The 15,621-nt window shown below is 50.8% G+C and overlaps 2 protein-coding genes across 2 annotated transcripts; both read right to left on the bottom strand.

Moving 5' to 3' along the window:
- Positions 1–443: 443 nt before the first annotated feature.
- LOC311186039 (putative inactive cytochrome P450 2G1) lies at positions 444–5,393 on the bottom strand (the record flags this gene model as incomplete). The annotated part of the gene is made up of 3 exons (XM_084256926.1): positions 444–655; positions 1,738–1,879; positions 5,277–5,393. 3 exons carry the CDS (start codon positions 5,391–5,393, stop codon positions 444–446), a joined length of 471 nt encoding a protein of 156 aa, XP_084113052.1.
- An 803-nt stretch (positions 5,394–6,196) lies between these two features.
- Positions 6,197–12,638, bottom strand: LOC311186038 (cytochrome P450 2G1-like; the record flags this gene model as incomplete). Its single annotated transcript, XM_084256925.1, has 5 exons — positions 6,197–6,487; positions 7,170–7,330; positions 8,495–8,644; positions 11,652–11,814; positions 12,462–12,638. The coding sequence occupies 5 exons, from the start codon at positions 12,636–12,638 to the stop codon at positions 6,269–6,271; spliced, it is 870 nt and encodes a 289-aa protein (XP_084113051.1). The 3' UTR covers positions 6,197–6,268.
- Positions 12,639–15,621: the final 2,983 nt, after the last annotated feature.

Here is a 15,621-nt window from a genome sequence, read left to right as displayed (position 1 = left end):
CTGACACCCCATAAAATTATGTTATTTTTGTCTCTTGATCATTATGGTTTCCCTCCCTCCCCAGACACACAGATCAATGTCAACTCCACAAGGGAAAGGAGGCTTTTTCTATTGCTTGCTGTATTCTCAGCCCCTAGAACACAGTAGGCGCTTGACAAATACATGTTAAATGAATGGTCTGTGAGGCAGGTGTTCTTATTACCCTATTCCAGATGCATCCAGCACATGTTTATTGAACACCTACTGTGTACCAGACACTGTTTTAGGAGCTGGGATACAACAGTGAATGAAGGACGTTCCACACAGAGGGTTGGCCTCAGAGTCTGCATGTGAACCCTGTAAGACCTCTCTGTGGTGCAGTTAGGGAAGGAAGACACACACAATGGAAGGAAGGAGGGAAGGAAGGAAGGAAGGAAGGCGCGTTCAGAGCAGATAGTGTTCGCTCAGGTGGGAGGGGCTTGACTTTGAAGGTGTTGTCTTGGCTGCAGGATCAGCTGGAAGGGTGGTGGCTGCTTCCCAAAGCCACTCTCCTGGGGCTGCAGGTCCAGGGTGGCAGGAGGTAGCAGGGAGGAGGGTGAGTAGCGCTGCAGCAGCCACGTCAGGTAGAGAAAGAGCTCAGTTCGTGCCAGAGACTCTCCAGGGCATGCTCGGCGCCCTTGAGGTGGGGGGTAGGGGCAGAAGAGACCGAGATGAGGAGGGGGTGAAGAGGGGGTGTGTATGGGAGAGACATATCAGAGACACAGACAGGAAAGAGACCAGAGCTGAGGTCTGACCACATGGTTTCAGACCATGTCATCCCAGCCAACCTTTCCCGCCCCGTCTTGGGCACATTCGTTCTCTATGAGCCCAGATGCCTTGGATCCTTGTCCACCTGTGGGGGTACAGCGGTCCTTTGGGAATCTGCAGGGGGGCTGGTTCTAGGGCCCCCTGTGATACCCAATTCTGAGGCTGCTCTAGTCTCTTCTATAAAATGGAAGTAATATTTTTCCATTGCAGTAACATTGCACTATAATGTTATACAAGACAGGGGTTCATCATTGAGAACCAGTCACTACATTAAGGTCACTGCTAAAAGTTCAGAAAAATGGTGAAGAATTTGCACATAACCTAAGATATGCTCCTCAGCTATGTTAAATCATCTCTAGGTGGCTTATAATTCCTAATACAATATGAATGCTATGTAAATGGCTGTTATGCTGTTTTTGTGTGTGTTCAGTGCAGACACAGTCAGCAACCATGGTTGACCTAACCACCCAGTCCAGTTGGTGCTGGAATATCATTGCTTTGTTCGGCTGTGACCCCAGGATTAACTGTTCCACTGAGCTTCTACGGGAGCTCATGCTCCTCACATTAGAAAGTCACTCCTTATGTTAAGGGAGAGGTTCAGGGCCTCACTGGTGGCACAAGGGGTTAAGTCTCAGTGCTATCAAGCTAATGTCAGCCACTGTGGTGTGAATTCAATCCTCACCAGAGAGCTACCCACATGGCGCAGCAGACCTCTCCTGTTTTGCCCGCTGCTCCCCTCAGCGGTGTATTTTAGTAGATCCACCTGTTCTGCTCCCCACTCTGTCCCTGGTGAATCTTCTCACCCCCCACACCTCTGGCCTGCACCCCAGTTCTTGTACGCATAAGTAAATAAAAACAAATCTTTGAAAAAAAGAGAGGGGTTCAGAGAGGCACAGTGTTCTTCCTGAGGCCTCACAGCAGCCTCTGGCCTGGACGAGAGCATGGACTGACCTGCAGAGAAAGGCAGAAAGGCAGGGTTCTTTTGAAAAGCCCCACTGGCATCCAGGAACCTCTCGGGCCGGAAGGAGGAGGGGTCTTGGAACCAGTCGGAGTCATTGAGGACAGAGTGGAGCATCGGGAACACCATGGTGCCCTGGGGGAGGAGTAAGGGCCAGATGTTCACAGCTACTCCCCCAGACAGCACCCAGAGGTGGACTTCCTGTCAGTTGGCCCAGCGTTCCCTGGTAGAGCAGGCCCCTGGGGACAGCAGAGCAAAGACCGTGCGCTCTGGGGTCAGCAGAACTGGTGGCTGAACCCCAGCCCTGTCACTTCCCCGCTGGGTGACTTTGGGCCAGTGGCTGTTTCTGAAACGAAATCTGTCCATCTGTGAAATGTTCCTATGACAGTTTTATTACGACTTGACACAGGGTAGTCAAGGAGAAGAAATGAATCTCTGGACATATAATAAACAGTCAAGAATTGGTTATTATTTTTTGTGCCTCACACCAGTGATTGAAACCTCAAGTGGCCCTTTTCCTTAACATCACACACTCAACAGGTCACTGCCTGGAGAAGGTGCCTTTTAAAAATTCTCACAAGGGGGCCTCCCTCGTGGTGCAAGGGGTTAAGTCTCAGCACTCTGACGCTACTGCCAGCCACTGCAGCACGAGTTCTATCTCCGGCCAGGGAGCTGACCCACATGGCGCCACAGACCTCTCCTGTCTTGCCCACTGCTCCCCTCGGCAGTGTATTTCAGTCTGCCTGCCTGTTCTGCTCCCCACTCTGTCTCTGGTGAATTCTCTCTCCTCCTGTGCCTCTGACCTGCACCCCAGCTCTTGTATCACAACTAAATAAATCTTTAAAAAAAAATAAAAATTCTCACCAGGGCCAATGGCTGCCCTGGTATTATTTGTATCACTTCCAGTCACAGAAGCCAATCAACCTCTGTGGGAACTCTTACCTATTTAGATCCTGTTGAACTGTTTGATAGCTTTATAACCTGTCACAGATTTCTTAACCTCTCCAATTAAGGGCCCTTTTGATGTCCATTCAAGCAAATAAGCAGTATCCAGCTAACACTAAGAGCATCGAGGAACTTTCAGGCTGGCAAGGACCAAGGTATGGGGCCTCCCTTGGCAAGCCTCTTCCATCTGGCACCACTTATCTTTAAAGTTTTTTTTTTTTTTAAAGATTAATTTATACAAGAACTGGGGTACAAGCCAGATGTGTGCAGGAGAGTGAGAGGATTCACCAGAGACAGAGCGGGAAACAGAACAGGCAGAATGACCGAAATATACTGCTGAGGGGAGCAGCGGGAGTGACAGGAGAGGTCTGCTGCACCATGTGGGACCCTCCCCGGCCAGCGGTGATCTAACTGGCGCTGCAGAGGCTGTGGACAGCTTCACAGCGCTGCACTCAACTGCCTGCACCACCAGGGGAGGCCCACCACTTATCTTTGTTGTTGCAGGGTGAGGGAAAATCCCCACATCACAAAAGGCCCAGTACATGGCCACACTGACGCTCAAATTCAGGGAGATTGGGCAGGCTATTGGAGCCTGATATTCCTGCCACAACTCAGGCCTGGACAAAGTGTCTGAGAGGGTGTGTCAGAAACAAATCCAGGCCTGGATAAACACCCAAAGAATAACTATAAGAAAGTGAAAATCAAAATCAACAAAAAACTATGAACCAGAGACACTTTTAGGGGGGCGGGGGCGGGAGGGGAGGGATTGGGGTCAGAATGGGGGGCTGCAATTGTATGGGGAATATAACAATAAAATTTATAAAAAAAAAAAAAAGAAGTGGAGACTCAATAAATATTTACTGGATGAATGAAAAAAAAAAAAAAAAGAAGTGAAAGCAGGGCCTCTCTGGTGGTGCAGAAGTTAAAGTCTCAGCACTGTGAAGCTAATGACAGCCACCACAGCACAAGCTTGATCCCCAGTCAGGGAGATACCCACATGGTGCAGCAGACCTCTTCTATCTTACCCACTGCTCCCCTCAGCAGTGTATTTCAGTCAATCTGTCTGTTCTGCTCCCCACTCTGTCTCTGGTGAATTCTCTCACCCCCTTACCTCTGGTCTACCCCAATTCTTATATACACAAATAAATAAAAATAAAAATTAACAATAAAAAAAAGAAGTGAAAGCAGAAGCCTGAAAGGTATCTGTATACCCAGGTTCACAGGAGCATTATTCAGCACAGCCCACAGGTAGAGGCAGCGTATGCATCCACTGATGGATGGTGGAATATTATTCAACCTTAAAAAAGGAAGGGAATTCTGGTATGTGCTACAGTTTGGATGAACCTTGAGGACATTATGCTAAATAGACCTCCTCCATGCTGAGATGCAGGCCTAGCTCCTGGGGTGTCTGCTGTGGATGGCTGGAAGCTGTTGTTTTCTGAGAACTGCCTTTGGCCACAGGAAGCTACCTCATCCTTATGGGAGCTCCTTCCTAAGAGAAGCCACAGCCAATCCCTGGCTGAGATAGGAGTGTTACACCAGCCCCTTGATTCCATGAGTGATGGCTCTTGAGACACTACAGTCCAGAGTACCCCTCAGAGCCCACTGAGTCCTCTGTGCTGCTGTGCCCATGCAGCTCCCCAGGGAACCTCCAGTGTACCACCTGGGGGAAGAGTCTGTGCTCAGAGAACAGGAGTGGACCTGGACTTTTCTCTCCACACAATTCCAGGACCAAACCCAGTTTCTCAAGAGTCCCATCTCTAGCCCCCCTCACCCCAAATACTCTCAGACTAAGACAGACAGACACTCCCCTTCAAACTACATAACCAGTTTGTTCATTTTAGGGCTATGAGAGACAGCCTTGAGAAGGTGACTTCTCAGCAAGTTCTGAAGCAGAGGAGGGAGGGAGCCATGAGGGTCTTTGAGGGAAGGGCATAGCAAGAAGGGGGAACAACCAATGCAAAGAGTCCAGGGAGAGGGAAACCCTGGAAAATGGAAGGACAATGAGGAACCAGGTGTGCTGGAGTGAGCTGGGAGAGAGCAGAGGATGGGCACCCAGAGCACCAGCTGGAGGCCTGATCATGCCAGGATTTTGATTTTGACTCAAAATGAGATGGTAGCCATGGCGGAGTTTTACACCGTGGAGCGATGTGACTGAACGCCACTCTGTCTCTGGGGTGGACAACCAAACTCGTCGTGATAATAACCAAATGACTGAAACATTGGTGCAGTGACTATGTACCATCAACTCATTGATCTTTGCAACCACAAAGTGAAGGTAGCATTCTGGCACCCACTGTATAGAAGAGACCAGGGCTCAGAGAGGTTGAGTCAATTGCCCAGCATTGCATGGCTAGAAAGTGGAAGTGCAGGGGAACTAGGTGACTCCTGAGCCCTAGTTCTCAATGGTTGCACTTTGGTGCCCCATTGGGGAGCTGGCAATCCCACTCCTGCTTGGGTTGAGGAAAGTGGGGCTGGGAACCAGATCTGGAAGGTCCCAGCAGCCTAGTATGGAGAGGACTGGCTTTACAGTTCTGCCTAAGACACATGAAATTGCAGCTGAGCCAGGAGGCCCCCATGACTGTACCTTGGGGATGTGGTATCCTCGGAACTGAGTGTCCTGGGTGACAGCATGGGGCACGCCCAGAGGTATGATGTCTGCAAATCTCAGGATCTCGTGGAGCACAGCCTCTGTGTATGGCATCCGGGGCCTGTCCCCCAGGCAGGGCCGTCTCTCTGGCCCCACCACTCGATCAATCTCTTGCTGTATGAGCTCTGCTCCATTTAGTAAAGGGTGAGAAAAGAAAGTTCTGGCCATGGGAAGGCTTGACAAGCTGGGTACCCACTCCCACCTTCAACTTCCCAGACTCCCAACTCAGAATTGTGTCAAGGGCAGCCACCCTGCACCCGCTGATGATGCTCCACCTGCACTGCCCACCCACACCCACCGCCCCAGGCAAGGTGCTAAGAGACCTGGGTCCTTGTTCCCAACTTGACAACTTGGGGCCACGAAGAGAAAGGGCTGGTTCTAACCTGTAATCTGAGGGTACTTTAGGAGGATTAGGAGACCGTATCTCAGGGTAGTGCTGGTTGTCTCCATCCCCGCAAAAAAGATGTCAAGAGCAGAATTGAGCAAATTCTCTTGGTTGAATTCTGTGTGGGGATCCCCTTGCTCCTACATAAAAAAATGCAGATTGTCAGAATTAGAGAGGAGCCAAAAGAGGCCATCCAGCCAGACCAGGGATGGCAGATGAGTGGCTCTCCTCATTACATGTTCATTTCCTTAGTCTTTGCCCAAAGCAGGCATCACCAATCAATTCCAGCACTCTTTGCACTAAACCTCAGACCCCTGTTATCAAACAGGCAAAGCTGACACATGAAGCTTATTTATAGTTCCAGATCTAGAACAAAGATTCCCTTATCAGTACATCCATTTTATTGGTAAAATGAATGCCAGATTCCCATTTTCATGAGACCCAGAGATACAGAGAAAATTGCATTTGGTCACCCAGTAAACAGAAAAGCAAGGTGGGGGATTTGGTGCCTAATTCTCTTGAGTCCCATCCAAACCCTCAGCCCTCACAGATCCCAGGAGGGAATGACCCCAGCTCCACATCTCACCTGCTGCATTCGGATGAGGAAGGCATCGATGAAGTCCCGGGGCTGAGCCGGGTCCAGAGACACCTCATGCTCTCTCACAACACGGGCCACAAACTCCTTCTGCTTCTCAAAGACCTCGAAGAGCCGGTTGTGTGGCCCAGGGAGGTGCCGCAGCAGAGCCGGGAAAAGGCTGTATATCTTGGGGGCAGAAAGGGGTCCTGGAGAGGAAGTGTCTTGGCACCTGCTGTTTCCTCTGCTGAAATACTACTTCCCACCCTTCTGCTTACTCTGGCTGGTGAACTCCTGCTCATCAGGTATCAGGTGTGTGTCATCTCCTCCAGAAAACCTTCCCGAACCTCCACATTCTTATTGGCCCCAGCTGACAGAGATTTGACCTTGACCCCACTGTTCGTGCCCCCCATTCCAGTTCTGATCCCTCTGCCAGCCAGTGCCCCCTGTCCCTCCATGACCCCTCTGCCTGTCCCCCACCCCCATGATCCACTCTGAGCTGTCACTATCCCATGACTGTTCCGTCTCCTCCTCTGGGGTGAGAGTCCCATGAGGGCAGGGCCCCAACTGTCTCACTAACCCCGTGTCCTCGCTCCCCGGCACAGGCTGGCGGGAGGAGTGGTTCAGGGAACACAGACCAAACGACTCCACTGTGTCGTGCCCTGATCACTGGTCACCCGTGCCTGGGACCAGATCTGTCAACCCCTGGATGGGAGTTGCGTCAGGGCAGGGATTGTTGTGGTCTGCAGTGTTACTAGCACTCAGCAAAGAACTGGACACAACATAAAAGGTTGATGACAGGCATTTGAAGTGATGGATGGGACCCTGGAGGACGGGATGTGTGGCTGGTGTGGGGGGTGGCTTCAGGTACCTGCACCCAAAATGTGTCCACCTGCTTCAGGTTTTCAGCCAGCAGCCACAGGAAGGTCTTGAAGTCCTCATCTTGGTAGTCAAAACGACGGCCAAAGACCACGGAGCAGATGATGTTGGAGATGGAGCGCCGAATTGGGAAGGTGGGGTCAAAGGGCGTGCCTGGGGGGTACTAAGAGAGGTTAACTGCTCCCTGTCACTGGCTCACCCTCCCAGCACACATCTTACCATGCCACTCCCCTGCTCAAACCATCCTGCGGCTCCCCAGGGCCCTCAGGCAGTTCAAGGTCTTAGTATGAAGCACAGGCCCTCACGTGGTCAGCTCCTAGTATCACCCCAGTCTTCCTCTCACCACTTCCTTCCATGTTCAAGGCTCCAGAAAAATGGAACTTTCCTCAGCTTCTCCAGAACACTGAACTCTCTCATCTCTGGATCTCTGGCTTGTCTGCTGCCTCCCAAAACTGAGTGATTTTTTTTCTCACCCTGAAGAGTCAACTTAGATATCTTCTCCAAGAGGCCTTCTCTGACCCTCCCTTCTAGTCCTGACCAAGAGCCTCCTCTGGGATTTCCCCGCCACAGTCCAGCCAGAGCAGCTGGCGCCATGACGGGAGAGGCCTTGGGAACCCAGGGGAGGCTCCTGACCCAGTTTTGAGTGGGGGTGGGGCAACTGGGGCCAGTAGATTCCTGAAGGAATGGATGGCTATGCTGAGCCCTGAGCTGGAGTAGCAGGAGTCGTCACACTAAGGAGGAGGAAAGCCATTCCAGGCCAAGGTTTTGGCCCATGCTTGAGAAGGCCCGAAGGCCCTCTGTCAGGGAGGTTGTCCAGGTTGCACACTGCACAAAGGTGCACAAGTTCTAACAACGTTCTGGCAGATGGCAATCAGGTGTCTTGAGAAGGGGGCACTTTTCATAATTCACAGAGGGGCACCGTATGGCTTGGCAGTTGCCTTGCCCTCAGAAGTTCCCAAAGGCTTTAAATTAAGCTGCATGTGTCTGGTTTTGTCTGGTAAAGACCTTCAGCGTAAATCACCCACATGTGATTGCACATTTGTTGTGTCTGTGGGAAAAGGTGAGTTCAGATCCCGCTCGGCCAGTCTATCTTTAAGGTCAGGAGTCCCAGGGACACTTTCTAGAGGCCCTGGGAGGTCAGAAGACCAGTTGGGAAATGTGATTGGGTCTAGGGCTCCTGAAAGTGATGAGGAACTGTAGTCTCAGAGAGGGGAAGGGGCTTGTCAAAGTCAAAGAGGAGAAGAGCTTCACACACACACACACACACACACACACACACACACATGCTGGATCCTCCCCTGATCCCACGGTTCTCACCACACGTCTTCTCCAGCTCCTCCTCCAGGCAGCCCACTTCCTCCTGGATACGCTCTTCCAGGCTCCGCCTGCCCAGGCCCAGGTCCCGGAGAGCTGTCAGCGCAAACCTCCTCAGAGTTCTCCAGCGCTTGCCCTGGCTGAAGGCAATGCCTGCAGGGAGGCCAGAGATCAGAAGGCTGGTGGAATATTCCCTCTGGGCTGCCCTAGAAGGTGAGACTCCTAGGAACCATAGTACAGGGAGTGGGGAGGGAGACAGGGGCGTCTGCAGGCCCTGAGCCGGGGGTGGGGATAGGACGAGGGGCCTTTGGTCAGCAGCGCTCAGCAGGGGCCAGACCTTGACCATCTGATGAACCAGGACTGTGCCTTGAGGGCAGCGGGGGCACATTTTCCCTAGCCAGGTCTATGTCATTCTAATGTAGCTTCTTTTGAGCATATCAAGGTCATTTGAGTCAATTCTCACATATATATGTACAATTTGTCCCATTTTCAGCGTTCTAGTAATTCTTGGAGTGCACATGTGATACTTTGCTCAGATCCCGCCTGGGGAATACAGAAACTGTGTTCCCTGCTGCTGGTCTGTCCTTGGCCATCAGCCCACACCTACAGCTGCTCCACGTGGGGCAGGAGGTCCAGATACCGTGACTAAATTCAGAATACCGGCAAAAGGTCATCCCCTCTCGAGACCTGTATCTCCACCTGGAGACTGTATCTAAGCTTGACTTGCCCCCTTACCCACTCCTGCTTCACCCCTTCCATTCCCCAGATACCAACCAGAGACCACATTCCCCCCTCCCCTGCCATGGAGGGCTTGGGTGTTAATGTCCGTCTCAGAGTAGGGACTCTGCAGACCCAGTCTGCAGTAAGTTCAAAGTCAAGTGTGGTAACATTTACAACGCCACCCTTCCTCCCCACCCAAAGGTCTCCATGCCCTTATCTTCATCACTCCTGGCTTCAGAGGTAGAGGACCTTGCGAGTGTGATGGAGCGAAGGATCTTGAGATGGGGGGTTATCTTGGATCACCTGGATGGGCCAAAGGAATCGTGAGGGTTTTTAAAAGAGGGGGGCAGAAGAATCAGGGTTAGAGAGAGAAGATTTAAGGACAGAAGCAGAGAGGAGAGAAGAGTTGTGTTCCAGGCTTTGACAGAGGCTGGAAATGCAGGGGGAGGTCACTGGGCAGGGACGACAGCTTCTGGAAGTCAAAAATGCCAGGGAACCAATGCTCCTCTACAGGCTCCAAAAGGAACATGCCCTGGAGGCACATTTGAGACTCTGACCTCCAGTGCTACAAGATAATTAATTCATACTGTAAGCCAGAGTTTGGAATACTTGGTCACAGCGGACAAAGGTAATAGATCACGTGGCTTTCTATCCAGGGTCACCCCAGTCTGCACTGGTTTGCCAGGTTGTAGTAACAAAGTACCACAACTGAGTGGCTCCAACAACAAAGGCACGTCCTACTGTCTTGGAGGCTGAAAGTCCAAGATCAAAGTACAGGCAGCGGCACATTTTCGAGGACCGGAAAGGAGAGTCCCTCTGCACTCGCCCTTGCGTCTGTGTTCGCTGAGCATCTTGTACATTCCTTGGCGATCAGCTGCAGCGCTCTGCTCCCTCCTTCATCCTCACAGGGCATTTCCCAGTGCCCATGTTTGTGTTCATATCTCCTGCTGATTAGATGCCACTCATATTGGATGAGGGGGCCATTAGGGACCTCGTTTTAGCCTGATTAAAATGACGCCACTTCCAAAGAGAGTCACATTCTGAGGTCCTGGGGGTTGGGACCTCAGCCTCCTGGGTGACGTTCATTCTGCAGGATCCTTGGGTCTCTGCCATGAGCCTAACACAGAATTGGGTACAGAGAGTCATCAAGCAGATAAGGTGCTGCCTGCAAGGGATGGAGATTGATGTACCTTAAAAATTTATATTTCCTGGGCCTCCCCTGGTGGCGTAGGCGGTTGAGCGCTGTGCTGTGAAGCTGTCTGCAGCCGGTTCGATCCTGACTGGCCGGCGAGGGTCCCACATGGTGCGCAGACCTCTCCTGTCTCACCTGCTGCTCCCCTCAGCAGTGTGGTTTTGTCGTCAGTCTGCCTGTTTTGTTCCCCCCCTCTAACTCTGGTGAATCCTCTCACCCTCCCGTGCATCTGCCCTGTACCCCAGTTCTTGTGTAAATGAATAAACAAATCTTTAAAAAAATTTATATTTCCTGACACTCATTCTTCAGCCCCACTTCTGAAGACCTTTTGTTACTGTTGACATGTGGTGCGCTTCATCCATATTCTTGTCTAATGCTTATGACAATTTGGGAAAATTCTATTCTGTGCTTACGACAATTTTGGGAAAATTCTATTGCCAAAACGTATACATGGCAGGGCCAGCTGAGGGATCCAGGCCTATGGGACTCCAGGGTGCAGGTGTGAAGCCTCTTGCTGGGGTCCAGGCACCCCTAGGATTCTGGAGGGGCCTGTGAACTAGGATAAAAAACAAAATTGCATTTTTTCACTAACCTCTACCTGAAATTCAGCCTTTTCTTTAGCTGTGAGGGTAGGCCACTTGACAGTGGTTGAGGAGGCATGTATTCCGTGCCAGGTTCTAGGTAAGTGTTTCATATATATTAACTCACCATCATGAAGAAAGTTCTGGGGCTAAGATTTGAACCCAGTTCCTCTTTTTTTTAAAAAAAGATTTATTTATTTACGCATACAAGAACTGGGGTACAGGTCAGATGTGCAGGGGATAAGAGGATTCACCAGAGACAGAGTGGGGAGCAGAACAGGCAGATCGACTGAAATACACTGCTGAGGGGGAGCAGCGGGCGAGACAGGAGAGGTCTGCTGCACCATGTGGGTCACCTCCCTGGCCAGGGTTTGAACGCGTGCTGCAGTGGCTGCAGGCTGCTTGACAGTGCTGAGAATTAACCCCTTGTGCCAGCAGTGAGGCCCCTCTTGCTCTTTAGTTTTTTTAGTGTTTCCACCATTACTTGGTGTCTTGAGTGCTCATTACATCTCAATAGACACTCAGGGCCCACTGGCCCTCGTTGGTAACAGCCGGACTTCAGCCTTTGGCCCTGAATCACTAAGTGGTCATGCACCTTGTGGGAACTTGTTGGGGTTGAGACCCCCCAGACCCTGGGCACCCCCACCCAGTCCCTGCCCAGCCTCACCATAGCCTTTGTTGGTCTTCTCGGAAATGGCCATCTCTGCGCGCCCCCCGAAGGCGTCTGCCTGCTCCACAAGGGCCTCACGCACTGCCTCATAGCCGCACAGCACGACCACAGGGGTCAGGCCCAGGTGCAGTGTGAACACCGGCCCGAACTGGGTCCTAAGCTGCAGCAACAGGATGGGTGGTGTGAGCCCTGCTGAGTGGGTCTGCAACTCCGGGGGGTCGGGTCTGTGGCTGCCTCAAGTCTGCATCTCGCTTGTTTCCCTTTATTCCGGATCTCTGGGTCACCTCTGTGTCTCTGATTCTGAGTGTCTCTGTGCCCTCATTTCTCCATGCCCCACTCTTTCCCAGTGGCCGCTCCTGCCAGCGCCCTCTCGTGGGTCTCTGCCTCAGGCCTCCAGCTCTGTGTTTGTCCCTGTGGGTCTCTTGGCCTCCGCGTGTGTTTGTGTTTCCACCTCTGTGACTATTCCTGGCTCCTGTTGCTCTATCTCGCTCTCTTGCTTTCCTGCTCTCTCCCGCACGAGACTCTTGGCTCCATTCCTGCATAACCTCTCTCATCCTTGCTCCTTGCTTGTCTCCGGAGTTCTCTCTCTCCCCTTTCCTTTTCTCCTTTTCTGTCACTCGCTGTCTCCTTATCTCTGGGATTCCCCAAGTTTCTGTCTCTGAGTATTTCTGATGAGAAAATCCCACCCCCTTACCTCTCTCTAGCCCCTCCCGCCTCTGCCTGTCCCCACCACCATTTGGGTCCAGGCCCAGGGCAGGGGCACAGAAGGAGGCTGGTTCCCACACACCCTACTCCACCCACGCTTACCCTCAGTAGTGTCTGCAGGAAGGGCACCCCTCTCAGCTGCAGGAGGTTTCCCAGCACTGGGATGGGGGGAGGCCCTGGGGGCAGGCCAGCACGGGCAGCCACAGTCCTGCTCCAGAGGGTGAGGGCCACAACGAGGAGGAAGAGGAAGAAAGAGAGCAGAGCCACTGGCAGAGCCATGGGGCCTGGCGCTGAGAGAGGCTCAGGCCAGGAAAAGCAGGAAGAGGAAATAACCCATGCGAGCTCCCGCATGTCTAGGGAGGAGGCAGGGAGGGACCTGGGATCCACCTTTGATCGCTTGCTTTTCCCTCAGCCTGGCTCTCAGCCTGGCTTGGGTGGCTCCCAATTCTCCCCTCAACTGTCCCTGGCTGCCCCGGCCATCAAGCTCCTTGATGCTCACGTTCATCCTCTTCAGTCTCTCAGTGTGTCTTCATGTCTCCAAGAGTCCATGTCTGTCTCTCTGTCTGAGCTTCGGTGTTCCTCTTAGCACCTGCACCTCTCCCGGCCGTGCCCTTTTCGTCAGTCTCAGGTTTCTCAGCTCCCATCTTTGTGCCTCCTGCCCTGATAATAAAGCTCGTCACATTCCAGTGGAAGGAGTGACCTGCTCATCATGGGCACTGGCAGGAAAACAACCTGGACTTGATGTCTGCATAGTGTGTATCACGCTGTGAACTGCTGTGTCTTATCTCTGCTTCATGACCATCCGTCCCTCCCACTCGAATGTTCACTCTATCAGGGCCAGAGCCTTTACCTGTTTTGACCTCTGCTGTGTCCTTGGAGTGCAGAATAGGGCTGGAATATAGGAAGTGCCTACTGTTTGCTGAATGGAGGGATGAATGAATGCTTGCTGTGTCCCTTGCTCTCTCACCATCAGCCTATCTTGGGTTTCTTGCTGTCTTAGCCACATCATACATCTCTCTGTCCTCCCTCCCTCAGCCTTGATCTCTGGGTCTCTTTCTGTGGCCATTATGTATTCACCGGTCACTCACTATGTGCCAAGCCCTCACATCTGTGTGTCTCATTTCCAAGCTCACAAGGTCCCTCTAGGGGAGGTGCTCACCTTTTCCAGGTCAGGAAGCCTGAGGCTCACTGAGGAGCAGACACTTGCCCAAGCGTCCTTGTGTGACAAACAAATGAGGAAACTGAAGCTGAAGGCTGAGTTAGTCTCTCTCTAAAGATCTGTGCTTTATTCTGACACATGAGCACATCCCTGGGTGTGACCCCCATAGCCCTAGACTGGGAGATGGTGGTGGGAACTCCAAAAAAGAAAGAAAGAAAGAAAGCCAAACAGGCTAGGGAGCTACTCTCAACTTCCCTCTCCTCTCGGTGTTATTTAGAAGGCTTGTTACTATCCTAAACGCCCAAAGAAGTTCTGCAGAAAAGAAAGCAGTCTCTCCCTTGTTTACGTATCCATATCTACACAATGGAATACTACTCAGCAATCAAAACAGATAAACTCCTGCCATTTGTGTCACCATGGATGGAGCTGGAAGGGATTATAACCCAGAAGGAGAAAAGTATTTATTGGATGGGTTCATTATATGTTGAATATAGAGAAACTGTTGAACAATAGAAAAAACTAGCAAGCTGATCTTAGATCTGAGGCATACAGTAAGGGGGGGGAGAAAGGGAGGTCAAAATGGGGGAGGGAAGAACACGAGGGATTATGGTGATGGTCGGGGGAGAACTATGGGGTCTACACCTGAGGGGAGAAACCAATTACTGTACAGAAATGATGTAAGAAAATAAAAAAATGAAACTAAAAAAATAATTTCCTCCTGAACTTACTATCCTTCTCTCCCTTTCATACTTTTTCCTTTTCTTTCTTCCTTCTACTCAGTGCTCGCTCTCTCTCTGTCTGTGTCTCTGTATCTCTTTCAGACAGGTAGCAGAAAAAGTGGTAGAAATCAGTTTTGGAAATAGACTGTTTGGATTTGACATCTGATTCTATCTCTTGTCTGCTCTGTGACCTGAGATAAGGTCTTAACCTCTCTGTCCTTCATTTTTTCCATCTATAAAATGGGGATGATGACAATACTGACTTCAGAGGGTGATGGTTAAGTGAATTACTCTGTGTGAAGCATGTCACACTTACCATTCAGTGTTCCCTGGGGTTGGGAGGAAGACCTGAGGTCAATGCCAGATCACACAGCACAGCAAGGAACTAGGACAGGAGGTCAGGAATGTCCATGGTGATAGATCTCCAAGTTCAGAAAAGTGCAGGTTCCACCCCTGAATTCAAGAGGTCAGGACTGTTAGTCCCCTCCTCCTGGGTCAGAGTAGTTCAGAGTGAGGCCTGTAGCTTTGACTTTCAGACCCAGATAAAACTTAGCTTTTGCCTCACTAGCTTGTATGTGGGGATGACTCAGCAGCCCTCACTTACTAGATCAGGATGTTTAGGGGTGGTGAGTGGTTTGTTTAATTTTATAATAAAGATGCTGATTTTCTATTTTAAAGAAGAGAGAAAGAGAGTGGCTGGTAGCCAGAGAGCCATGGACATATTCTTTCTCATATGGGGCAATTATTGACAGATCTATGGCACTGCCTGGATGAGAGCAAGGATGAGAGAGGTTATGCAGGAATGGAGCCAAGAGTCTTATGAAGGAGAGAGTAGGAAAGCAAGAGAGAGAGAGAGAACGGAGAACTGAAGACAGAATAGAGAATATGGAGTCCAAAGCAGCTAGAATTCACAGAAGAGTCCAGCTAGGAGATGCACAAAGAGGGGTGTCCTGGAGTATGCAGGGTCCCTTGAGAACACCAAGTTGAGCACTGACCAGCGCATGTGTATGTAGAAACTTCCAGAGGTTATGGAAAGAACAATGTGAAAGGACTAGAGGAAGCAGTACCAGTTGCTCATGAATAGTCAGGAATAGTGCCTGCTTGCATGAGCCAGACTGAAAAATTCATGATGCGTGGGGCATAAGGGCTCAGGAAAGTCTTGCCTCACTGTGTAGAATAATTAGTCCTATGCTGAACACTTGCTAAAAATCACTGAACAAATCTTAAAGTCAAGACTTTAAAGGATGAAATAGGTCCCAGTTTTTTTGTGTTCCAAAACACAGCTCAAGAATGTTTATAGGAACACAAATAACCAGTACCGAATAGAGTAAAATTCACAAAAAACTTATAATGCATGGGAAGAAGCAGACAAATGGTCCATAAT

The sequence above is a fragment of the Talpa europaea genome, assembly GCF_964194135.1.
Source record: "Talpa europaea genome assembly, chromosome: 16".
NCBI lineage: Eukaryota > Metazoa > Chordata > Mammalia > Eulipotyphla > Talpidae > Talpa > Talpa europaea.
The sequence above is the reverse complement of the archived record's forward strand: the minus strand, read 5'-3'. Positions and strand labels throughout refer to the sequence as shown.